The 12,418-nt window shown below is 43.1% G+C and overlaps 1 protein-coding gene across 1 annotated transcript in view; it reads right to left on the minus strand.

Moving 5' to 3' along the window:
- PKHD1 (PKHD1 ciliary IPT domain containing fibrocystin/polyductin) overlaps positions 1-12,418 on the minus strand; it is a 237,622-nt gene that overhangs the window by 186,445 nt on the left and 38,759 nt on the right. The window contains exons 31-33 of the mRNA XM_041426139.1: positions 9,278-10,891; positions 8,965-9,108; positions 885-1,068 (exon numbers count right to left, since the gene is read on the minus strand). Coding sequence (XP_041282073.1) covers positions 885-1,068; positions 8,965-9,108; positions 9,278-10,891 — 1,942 coding nt within the window. The remainder of the gene's footprint in view (positions 1-884; positions 1,069-8,964; positions 9,109-9,277; positions 10,892-12,418) is intronic.

Here is a 12,418-nt window from a genome sequence, read left to right on the forward strand (position 1 = left end):
AGGTTTCCCAGAGAAGCTGTTGCTGCCCCTGGATCCCTGGAAGTGTCCAAGGCCAGGTTGGATGGGGCTTGGAGCAACTTGGGATAGTGGAAGGTGTCCCTGACCATGGGATTGGAACAATATAACCTTTGAGGTCCCTTGCAAACCAAATCTTTAATAATTCACCTATTTATTCCTTAACTCAGACATCCCACTTATCCCTAGAAGTAAGTGCTCTGCAGGAATAAATCCTCACTGCTCAATCAAAGACAACAGTTCCAAGTTGTACTCCTGGACAGCTCAGCCCCAGATTTGCAAAGCATAAGCACCCTTGCACACCCTGCTGAATTTACTCCTTGACTTATTACTCAAGAAAGTGCTTGGAGAAAGGCAGAGGAGGGGAAAAAAAAAAAAAAAAAAAAAAAAAGGGGGAAAAAAAGGAAAAAAAAAAAAAAAAAAAAAAACAGAAGGGGAAAAAAAAGGAAAAAAAAACAACAGAAAAAAAAAAGGAAGACTTTTGCTTTTCATAATGCCTAATCTTTTTTCCCACTGGCATCCACCAGATGTTGCTTTGGATCAGAAGATAAATATTAAAACCCAAGAAGGAACAAAGCAGGCTGTTTACGAGATGGATTTTCTGATGTCTCTCAGACACTTTAAAAAGGCAGGAGGGAAGGAGGGGGAACTGGAGATGCTTTGATAGGCACAGAGAATGAATTCCACTACCCAGCAGAGCTCTCTAGTGGTCTCTCAAGGCTAAACAGCCCTATTGCCATCAATCTGAGAATTAAGAATTTGTTCCTTCAGTCCATCATTTGGAACAACTCTGCAAAAGGTGGAAAACCTTGGGGGAGATGTAATTTTTGGATGGACCCACTGGGCTGATGGAGAGACACGGCACTAACCTGGCAAGGAGTCCAGCAAAATGCCCCTGGGGCTGGGTGTCCCCACAGATGTAGAAGTAGGACACAGACCCTCTCTGCTGGGAGGAGCCCACCAGGACTCGGATGTCACACTCAATGAAGGTGGCTCTGTCCTCTTGGCAGTTGGCAGAAGAATGTGTCAGACCACAGAGAACGGCCAAAGAGGCTGCAAGACAGAGAGGAAAAAATAACCCAAAGCAGCCTAAACACCACTGACATTGAGCACATTTTAGCTACTGAGAGGTGTCATTGCAGGAGGTGTCCCTGCCCATGGAACTAAAGTAACTTTAATGTTCTTTCCAACCCAAGCCATTCCATGATCCTTTGGCTCCTGATGTGCACCCAGCCTCTCTTTAGCTGCATCCTTTTCAAGGATAATTCTTCTCCATGCAGCTCCTTCAGCCCCATTTGCTTTGTGTGAGCAAAATGTAATCTCCTTTGTGCCCTGAGCACCAGGATGGTCTTTGGGATCGAAGTGCTCTGTCCAGAAGGAGATGACATAAAGCATTAAATACAAGCATGGACTTTTCTTCTAGGAGAGCTAGAATATGGTTTACAATTCAGAAATATGGCACAAAGCTTTTACCAAGGAGATGTGACAATTTAACATATATCACAAGTTTGAAACCCAGAAACAGTTTTTGAGGACACTTTGACACAGCTTGGAGGAATCCTGGGAAACTGCTGGGAACTGGGATCTCCCACCTTGCTTTATAGCTGAATATGACTTGAAATGTGGTCCAAGTCTGCCTCCGTGGATGAGGTAAAAATTGTAATGGGAGCAGCTGTTTTGAGGTTTATTTAAAGAACAAGTGGTGTGAACATCTGGAAGAAGTTTTTTTTCCAAGGAAAGGGCTGTTCAGCACTGGAATGCAATGTCCTGGGAGGTGGTGGAGTCACCAACCCTGGAGGTGTCCAAGGAAGGTCTGGATGTGGCACTCAGTGCTCTGATCTGGGTGACAAGGTAGGGATCAGTCACAGGTTAGACTCAATGATCTTGGAGGGTTTTTTTTCCAACCTAAGTGACTCAGTGGGATTCTGTGAGAAGAAATTAGATTTTATTATTCTAAATCCAGACAAAAAATGTTTATTAAAAAAAGGTATTATGAACTGTCACTGAAGTGCAGATTCAGTTGAAATATTTGGGTTTAACAATTTTAGAAAGGAGTCCTTTAAGCATTAAGCCATGACAGACATTAAATCTGTTTCTCTCAAAGCTCTGACTTTCGGAGAATATTCATTAATCCTGAACTAACCAAATAGTTGTAATGAACTCCTGAAAAGGTCTGTGAACGAACAGTGTAACAGACTGCACTGTAGCATCTAAGAGTATTCCTTAAGCATCAGAAAGCCAGACAATGGGAATTTATCAAGAAAGGGGTTTTTTCTATTTGATTTTGTAAGTTCCAATTTGTTCAAAAGGCATTTGTTTGCTGGGGAAGTGTCATTGTCAATGAATGTCTTGTCTCCTAAGCAATCCTAAAAATGGGATTTGAAATTGCAAAAACATGAAAGCATTCTATTTCCTGTATTAAAATATTAAGCACATTTTGCTGAAGATTACTATTTCATATGGGGTATTTCTGAAGAGTTTATAACTCTTTAATGTTTCAGGTATTTTTGAAATATTAAAAGCTATCAGTTCATCTCCTCTGAACTTCAGAGAGAGATCTTACAATTCTTCTCTATTTTTCGTCTCTGGATTTGCACTGATAAAATAAAGTTACCCACATGCTAACAAATTTCGTTCTATTCTTAATCCCTTTCCTTCCCAAAATCCAGGGGCAATTTTCTTGCTTGGCATCCAAACAGAGCCAAACACAATTCCTGCCTTGAAGACCTACATCTAAGGCAAGTAATAGGCAGAGAAGCCTAAAACAACGACAGCTAGATTTTACTTTTATTGTCCAAAAATTCTATCTAGTGCTACTTCGGGTATTCTATGACTACAAGAAAAGCCATATGTCTTTCCTGATGTTCCAAGGGCATCTTAAGCAGCACTAAATATCTGTGTTTTGACAAATAAATAGCATCCAAGAGGACTAAATGCTGCAAAGATCTTGCATTTGCAACAACCTGGAGTAGAACCAATTCATTACAGGAAAGCTTTGGTTTTCTTTTGTGGTCTTGAAAAGAGCATGGCAGAGTTTTCCTATGTGGAAAACCACTTGAACTCTGTTTTGGGATGAATGTTGGAAATTACTCACAGAATGTCAGGACTGTTTTCCTTGACATTTTGCTGCTGTCAACAAACTTGCCTGGCTCATGTAGATCACCAGAAGGTGTTTCCTGCACAGCCCAGAGAGCTCAGCACCAGAACAGTCTGGCACTTCTCAAAACAACCCCAAAATGTGGAAATTGGGCATTTCTGCTGTGCTCCAGTGCCCTGATCCCAAAGTTGTCACGCTTGTAGGAACAGGAGGCCTGGTATCCTAACAATGGCTGAAATAGTTTTTAACTCAAACCAGGCAAACAAAGGTATTAATTTATAAAATCTAAGTTTTAGAATATGGCTACAAAGGATTGCAAAGAGATCAGAGGAAGCAAAATCCAAGCAAACCCCACTTCATCTATACCCCCCAGAATCAAACTTAGAATTGTTTTCCCTCTCTCAGGTGGAAAGAAGGGAAAATTTCACCTCCCCATCCCACATCTCTTGTCCACCAGATGGAGATATCACTTTTAGAGGTGATGTTCTTTTCCCGTTCCTTCCTTGAGGCTTTCCAAGGTCCTCCTATTTCCCTCTTTTCAAAGGTTTTAATGTCTTTATTCATTTAGGAGGAAGTCTTGGCCTTTCCCTTCCCATTGCTCTGACCATGAAACACAAATAGCCCTTGGTATTGTTGGTGCCATTTTCTCCTACCAAACAGCGGCAAAAAATATCAACTAAAGATTTCAACACACTTTTGGCACATCCTAAAAGGATATTCTGCCTGTTCTGGGACACAATTCTTCTCCCTGCTTAATTGGTTAGTGTTCAAACCCTAGAATGAAGCTGCTTTAGGCTTTATACTCCCTATAAAGATCAAACCTGCAATCCCATTGCTGGGATGAATGCTCTCAGCTCATTACAGCTTCTCTTTTGAGATCAGACACGACGGCAGCCAAATCTCTGTGTGGTGGTAATGGCTTAGGGACTGACTACCCCCAGCCCTGGCTTTGAGGGATACTCTGGTTTAATCCAGGATCCTGGGATGCTCAGCACAAGGGCTTTGTTCTGGGTCACTGTTTAATAACAACTGCTGGACTTGTTATGAGGCTCAAACCTACAAGAGGCTCCAAGGGCAGCTGGGGATTGATTGAAGAACTGCCCAAAGAGTCCCAGTGCCAAAACACACATCCCTGGTCATCCACCCCTCACAAAATGGACTGTGGAGCAGCAACATGTGCTTAGAAGGGAAGACAAAGAATTTTTTTTAAAAGTTAATAAAAGGGAGAGAAGAAAGAGACCTATTAAGGTCATTGAGTCCAACCTTTGCCTGTGAAGAATTGCTCCCTGTGAGACATTAATTTCACAGAGACAGGTTTCAGAAGTCTCAAGAGGTGGCTTTCAAGCATCTATTCCACTGCCTGATAGATCTCACTGTCAGAACATTCCTGCCATGTAATTAATATGCTTTACTTCCCCCTCTTAGCTTCATTTCTGGATTTGAAAGGTAGAAGGGACCATTTGGATTCTTTGGTTTGATCTTCACAATAAACACCAGAGGCCCTGGTTTCACTGAGGTCCCAATTGCCACAACATCACAACAAACCTTCTCCATATCTTCTGTATCTGCTCATACAAATCCCTGAATTTCCCTCGCTCTAGTGCCTATTGTCCTGGCTCAGAGCATCTCCTTGTTACAACCAAAACTCATTCCTCTCTCTCCTCTTGCCCCATTCAAAGAGCTCCACCGAACCACCTCCTTTTAAACCAGTCTCGTGTCTAGCCTCTAGTCTAAATCCTTCTCCCTAAACATCCACTCTTACCAGTGGAGTCTGGTTAATGGCAGATCCAGAATCCTACAACAAAGATCCCAAGAACTGTTACATCAAAACCCTGAAGTCAGACCTGTTTTTCCAAGCATGTTGATGCCACCAGGAAAATCAGGCTCAGCTTTTACCCTGATGCATCCTCTTATCAGTTCACCTCTTTTTAAAGGTGCCTTCCTTACCTTCACCTTAATGTAAAACATAAAATGTCAGGGACTGAGTTACTGGAAAAATTATATATGGTATTTACCCTAATATCACCTTAGAAGAATAATCAGTTATTTTCTCAGCTGTCTCAAACTTCCTTCCAGTTTGCTCATTTTTCACAGGAGCACAACTCAGTCCCACAGACATTAACCATGTGTTCTGTAAATTTAACCTGAGTTGAGCCGAATCTACAACTGCATTTTTGCTCATTCAGTGGCATAAGCAACAAAGCAAGAACCAGTGAAGGGGAGAGCTTTCACGATTATGGAATAATTTTGGTTGGAAAAGCCCTCCAAGACTGATCCAAACCATTCTCCCAGCACTGCCAAACCCACCACTAAATCATGTCCCCAAGTGCTACATCTACATGGCTCTTGAACCCTTCCAGGCATGGTGATCAAGACAGTTATATCTTTACTTTTAAAGACTCATGGGTTAATTTGGGCATTTTTCTTTTGGTTTTGTTTTTCCTTGAAGGCACTGAGGTTTTGTTAATTTTATTTAATTTTGTTAATTTTTTTTAAGCTTTAAGGCTGAAAATCAAATTTTAGCTTTGTTCTGAATTGATTTTCCTGCATCTTGCAAAAGACAAGGATTTTTATAAAAGAGTCTGGTCTTGCATTCCCATTCCTTGTGCTTTGGGTTGAGGATATCTCAGTAACATGCCCAGCTCTTGCCAGTAATCAAACCAAAACCTCACTGCGACCCCGCTCAGCACCAGTTCCTAAGGAAAGCCCCATGAGGAAGGCTTATGGATGGATCCTGCTGAGCCTGGCAATTCCTCATCTCTTAGAAATCTTCCTGCTCAAAGGGAAAGAAGGAAAGAAGTCACATTTCCTACCTGCAGAGCCTTGCCCTGTGGACTGGATCACATGAGAGAGCCACATGGACCAGTTGGGGATTCCCACGTGGACATCTCTAATCTCAAGCAAGCCAGACACAACATGACCCAGCACTGAGAGCCAGGGCAGCCATTGCCATCTGACATCCCACAGTGCCAGAGGAGAGAGGGTTCTGCTTCACAGCCCTCAGAAACAGAAGAAATACAGCTTAAACTCCTCACGTCAGCCAGTTCGGTGAGCAGAGCAGGGAAAGGACAGACAAATATCCAACTTGGACACAACACTGAGGGGCTCTGGAGCACCACAGACCTCCCTTTCTCATTCCTTCACAGTCCTGGAGTCTCTTTGCCACATCTCCCATGTGGACGAGGCAAAGCAAGAAAGGTCTGAGCACTGGATGTGCCAGCACCAAGTGGCAAAATTCCCCAGGCAAACAGCACAACGTAAACCATGAGGTAAGACTGGAGTTACTGCACTTAAACCACTCTACAAATGGTGAGGAGCAGGGTTAAAACCTCAAACATATTTAAAAAAAAAAAAAAAAAAAAAAGTCCTTAAATATTAAGGATTAGGTGGAAGAGTATCTGGAAAGCATCTTCCTCTCTATACAGATTTACCTATGCCAGATGTAGATATGCACAAGCTGAATACAAGTGTCTCAGGGAGTACAAAGAGCCTGACAAACACAGATTTGAGAAGCCTGAAAAAGGATTTTTACTTTTTAAGAAAAGAAAATATACATAAATTTGTTTGTAAATATTTAATTAACAAATATTTTGCAACTCCGCTGGTGAAACTGGCATGGCTGCAAAACCCGGGGCAGGAGAGAGAGGGTGAGGCAAGGCTTCCTTTGCATTTCCTCTCCAGACACACAACCAGCCATCAGCATTCACTTGCTGACATCTAGTGACAGGAACAAGCATCATGGTCCTGCCTGTAAGATTGTTTTCCTCAAGATCCCTCTGCCACCAACCACTCCGGGAGTTCTGAACACAGTTTGGACCAATGCGATTAAATTTTAGTATGCTATTCTCCCTGCAATAACCAGGGTGACCCGTTTTGTGGGGTTTTTTTCCAGCACTCCAGCACTGTGTCTTTTTTTATTTAAAATAACAAAGTTTTGTGGACTGTGCCTCGGCCTTGTTTAAAACAAAGAAAACTGAGCTCTTTATGCCCTTTTGGTGTCTCTTTTTGAGTGCTTCTGGTTGAGTTTTAAAGCCCTTTTTCTTTCTCCCTTCCATCTTTCTTTAGTATTCCTCATGCCACTGGGGTTGGAATTGGATGACGTTTAAGGGTCCTTCAGCCAAAATCTTTCTGGGATTCTGTGAAAAGAACTGCTCAAAATGGCAGGAGTAAATTTAGAATTTGGGAATAATTAAGGCTGAAGGGAACACCTGGAGGCCTCTTGTCCCAACCCTTGCTCAAAAGAATGTTAAATTTCACGTTGGGGTGGCTTCTTGGCAAATGATTTATTCAACTTCTGTTTTGGAGGATGGATATTCCACACACCTTTGAACAAACCCCTGTGAATTTACCCTGATGGACACTCTAACTTGCCACCTTTCTTTCACATCCACAAAGAGGTCATGGATTTCTGGTCACCTGGATACTGGATGTTTGGACAGCCTCAGAACAGCAAATATTTCTGCAGATCTTCAGATGTTCTCCAACTTCAGAGCTGTGAAGGGGCTGAAATGTTAAGCTTCTGAGTCTTGGAATCCCTGAATCACAGCATTTGCAGTTGGAAAAGATCCCCAAGATTGCAGAGTCCAAGCTTTGAATGCTCCTCTTCTTGTCACCCAGACCAGAGCACTGAGTGCCACATCCAGTCATTCCTTGGACAGTTCCAGGGATGGGGAATCCACCAAAGAGTCAAGCACCAAGGTGAATATTTCATGTTTAGAATTTGGGAATGGTACAAGGCTCAGAGCTGAGACTTAAAAGTCTTAAATTCTGCCTTTTGCAGATATGAGAAGCCTAATTCTGAGCCTTCAGTAGGAAAAGGAGGGAATGTATCTTTTCCCAGGAAATGCTCATTTTGAAGAGTTAGCTCCAAAATTCAGGCAGGGTTATTTCTCTCAGAGAGAGATGTGGAGATCATCATGTCTCTCTCCAGTTAAGGAAGATGCTCTGGTCATGATGGATGATCCCATCCTCCTCTCAAGGAAGTCAAATTCTCATCTCCACCTTCCCAAAGGTATGAACTGGCCATGGTCTGTCATTTGTTCACCCTTCCAGTCATTCATTCACCTTTTTCCTTCTACACTTTTACCCCACTGAGGCCATCCCACCATGTAACCAAAACACAAAATGTGTGTGGCCACAGAATCAAAGAATTGTTAAAGTTGGAAAAGACCTTTAAGATAATCATATTCAACCATCATCTCACCAACACTATGTTCACCACCAAACCATGTCCTGAAGTGCCACATTCACCTTTTTTTAACACTTTCAGGAATGATGACTCCACCACTTCCTTGGACATTGCCTTTCAAAGCTTGAAAACGCTTTATGTTAAAAAAAAATTTCTAATATCTAAACTGAAACTTCCGTGGTACAACTTGAGACCGTTTCCTCAGAAGACAAGCCATTTAAGGGGGCTTAATTCATTAAGATGGTCATGATGGCTAAGAGGTGCTTGGGTACCCAACCCTGCAGTCCATATGCATGTTTTACATGAGGAGCTTTCCCAAGGAATAACTGCTGTGAGGAAACGTTGATGTTGTGCAAGTGTGGCCACAGGCACATGGATGATCTAATCCAACATCCATGGCCATGGACACAAAAACTCACCCTGACACCATCTGTCCTCAGACTGAGTTCTAAAACAGAAATCATAGATTCATGGAATCATTATGGTTGGAAAAAGATTTCCAAGATCACCAAGTCCAAACTTTGTCCGCGCTGTGTTAATTCCTCTCCTCTCTCCAGGGCTGCTCCTTGTTCCCCTGGGATGAGATACACTAGGACTCCCCATTTTGGGTCAAGATTTTAGGGGATATTTTTATCACAATGAAAATTTCTGAGTTTTAACTGACCTCGTAGGTGTGGGGCAAGGCAGCTCAGCTCAGTCACGGTCATGTTGCCCAAGAGTTCACAACTTGTGCCACAAACTGTGATCAAAGTCTTTCCTGGGGAAAATCCAGTTCCATGCAGGTAAACTTGTCCTCCATTCAAACCACCTTAGAAAAGAACAGCAAATGGGATTTAAGACAGAGCCTGACAGCTAGTTCTCAACAAAAGGGGTTTTTTTAATTAATAATTTTTTGCTTTCATGACAAAATGCCCACATCACTGCAGTGCCTCACACAAAACCCTGTGGAGGAACTGCAGCAACTTTGCATGACTTACCCCAGTTGTGACGTGCAGCTGTCACTGTCAGATGAGAAGTGAACGTCAGGTTGGAAGAAGCCCATCCCCTGGGAATATCCAGGCCCAGCACAGGGTAATCTCCAACAGGGAGCAGAGGAGCTGTGCACTGCAATGTGGAGTGACTGACGGTGATGTTGCTGCAAGGAAAATCTCCAATAAACACCTGGATAATGTCCACTTCTGTGACCTGTGATACTGTCAAAGTTAAAAGGAGACCAGTGGAAACAAGTGAAAGGAAAGCTGGGGTAAACTCCTCACTGTAACTTATTGTTCCAAGGTAATAGGAGTGTCCATCTACTTTCAGACTCAGAGCCCTCGTGCCTTTCCCTGGAGGCACCGTGCACTGGATGAGCACACAGCTGATGTTGAGAATGAGGCAAGGGTGATGGTCTATGAGGACTGAAGTCATCCTCTTTCCTTTCAGAGCCAACCCAGCTAAGCTGAGCAGGCCTCCCCCATTGGTGCTGAAATCCCGTGGGTAAAACTGGTACACCCAAGGCAGGATGGTGAGAAGGCTGGATGTCCCTCTGAAACAAGCACGGCCACTTTTCCTGCTGGATATGGAAACGCTGTGCTCCCCTGGGGCCAGGCAGGCTGTCTGGCAGTTGATGATGGTCTCGTTCCAAAAAGTCACCTTGCAGGCAGAGCTGTTATCCACCTGTACCACGGGGCTGTCACCCTGCCATGCCAACCTCTGTCCTTTGATGGTCATGTGGGTGGATGTCCCGTTGTTCTTCCAGGTCACCAGATGTACCAGGGGGGTCCAGTGCTCCCGAAGGTGGAGTGTACAGCCCCCAAGGCACACACTGCGGACCCCATTGACAACCACAGTGACACTGAGAGCCCGAGATGCCTCAGCCAGCCACTGAGGGTGCAAAGGGTGGGCCCCTGGAAGGACAACACAGCTGATGGAGTCATTATCAGACTTCTGAATCTCACAGGAGTAATTACTCTCCAGGCTGACCTGTACCAAATTCCTCCTGGATTTCAAAGCAATACCAGATATAGTGAGCAACATCCCACCACAGATTGATCCTTGTGATGGGAATATGGAGGTTATCTGTGGAGTTATTGTGAGGGCCTGCTGCCTTGCTGTCACTTGAGCATATCCCAGCTCCTTCTGGATGACCTGGATAGGGAAAGTCCCAGGTTCCAGGCTGTTCAGTGGCAAAGAGCACTGATAAGACATTGCAGACTGGTTGCCCCATTGAAACTCAAGCTGACATTCAGTGTGTCCAAGCTTAGCCACAGATCCAGTGATGTTTATTCCCTGAATGCTCAAGAGCAGGCTGCCATCTGTGATTTCTGTTTCAACAGCAGTAACTAGGGGAGTCAAAGCTCTTTGGTAGTTAAAGGTGGTGGTCCTATTTGCAGAGAGATCTTGTTGAAATGACCCGCTGCTGATGGCTACATTTACTCTGACAGAGATGTCACCTGAATCTTCATTAGACAAATTAACAACTGCTGGGGTCAGGCACCAAATTGTCTCTTCTTCCAAGTGAGTAACTGTACAGGTTTGATTGTCCATTGACACAGAAATCAAGGCAGGATTTTGGCTAAAGCCCACCCCGGAGATTGTGAGCAGTGTTCCACCTAGGAGCAAAGCAAAATAAGGAAGAAGGGTATTATATGCAGAAGAGGAATTCATTATTATCTCTGAACCATCATCTTTAAGGTCCCTTCCAACACAAACATTTTATGATAAAGCTGATAAGCATGACAGGCTGAAGGAAAGAAATAAAATCCTTTTTTTATGGAGAAGACAGCTAGAGAAAATAGCAGCCATATATCAGGATAATCCTATGTGGACAAGAGGCTAAGGTAACAAGTAGCCAGGAATCTTTGTGGCAGTAAATGACCATAGAAAGACACCACAGAAATGGAGAAAGCTGCTGTGAAAGACCCCTGAGAGTAAACAGAGGCTGAACTCTTCATGGAATGGGACTGTCCCTACAGGTGGGTGGGGAGGTAGCTTGTTCCTGATGCCCACAGGGAAGAAGAATGAGATTGCAAATATTTTCAAACTCAGGCAGTGTCAGATTTCATAAAATCACAGAATGCTTTGTGCTATAAGGGGCCTTTAAGACCACCTCCTTCCAACACCCTCTCATGGGCAGGGATACCTCCCACTATCCCAGGTTGCTCCAAACCCCATCCAACCTGCCCTGAACATTTCCAGGGATGTGGCACCCACAGCTTCTCTGGGCCCCCTGTGCCAGGGCTGCTCCACTCTAACAGGGAAGAGCCCATCCAAAAGCTCTGTCCATGTTCCTTTTGTTTGCAGCACTGGAACCCCCAGTGTCCTGCCTTGCTTCAACCTCTTTATCCATTAAGCCCATTCTGTTCCTTTTCCCATGATCTAGTTGAAAAAATAAGTTGTTTTGTGATGAGGTTTCTTTTTAAGTGAGCCCAAATCCTTAACCTAGATGTGCACACAAGTGTTAGACACAACAAAAGTTTACAGGTAAGGGGGGAGGGACTGGTGTTTTTTGCAGCAAAGATATTTTAATTCAGCTTAAGCCATTCATAAAAATACAGCCAAAGAGTTAATCAGTTCTTATTTAATTTTCAATTTACCCTGAAATATAAAAAGAAGGGTAAAACTTTTATTGTTTTTTGTAGTATGGTTTAATCTTCAAAACTGATAGGATTTGCTCTCCAAGCTCTATCCACTCTCTCATCTTTCAAGGCTTGAGCACTTCACAAACTATTGAACTAATCACGTACCACAAAGCCTCTGAATTTTTGTGTCTTTAAATGTGTTGTGAGCCTGGGAGAGCAATCTGTGGAGGACCTGAGGTTGTAGCACAAGAATTTCTCTGTCTTCTATAAAAGCATTTCTAAGGGCTCATGTAAAATTCACTACAGGGATTCAACTCTCCTCCACCACCAGACAAATGACAAAATAAATCAACCACCCTAAATATGCTTTTTAAGATTTAAAGTAAAACTTTTCTTTTTAATTCAGCAGTGTTCTGCTCAGAAACACACTTAAATTATTTCCAATGTCTAAAAGCTTAGAACAGGATTAATAAATATTTCCCTTTTGATTAAAATTAACATTGAAAAAGGGCTTTTTTTTATTTTGTCTTTTCAACATGACAAAAATTAACATCCCTT

The sequence above is a fragment of the Onychostruthus taczanowskii genome, unplaced genomic scaffold (assembly GCF_017590055.1).
Source record: "Onychostruthus taczanowskii isolate IOZ18803 unplaced genomic scaffold, ASM1759005v1 scaffold90, whole genome shotgun sequence".
In the NCBI taxonomy this organism is placed as follows: domain Eukaryota; kingdom Metazoa; phylum Chordata; class Aves; order Passeriformes; family Passeridae; genus Onychostruthus; species Onychostruthus taczanowskii.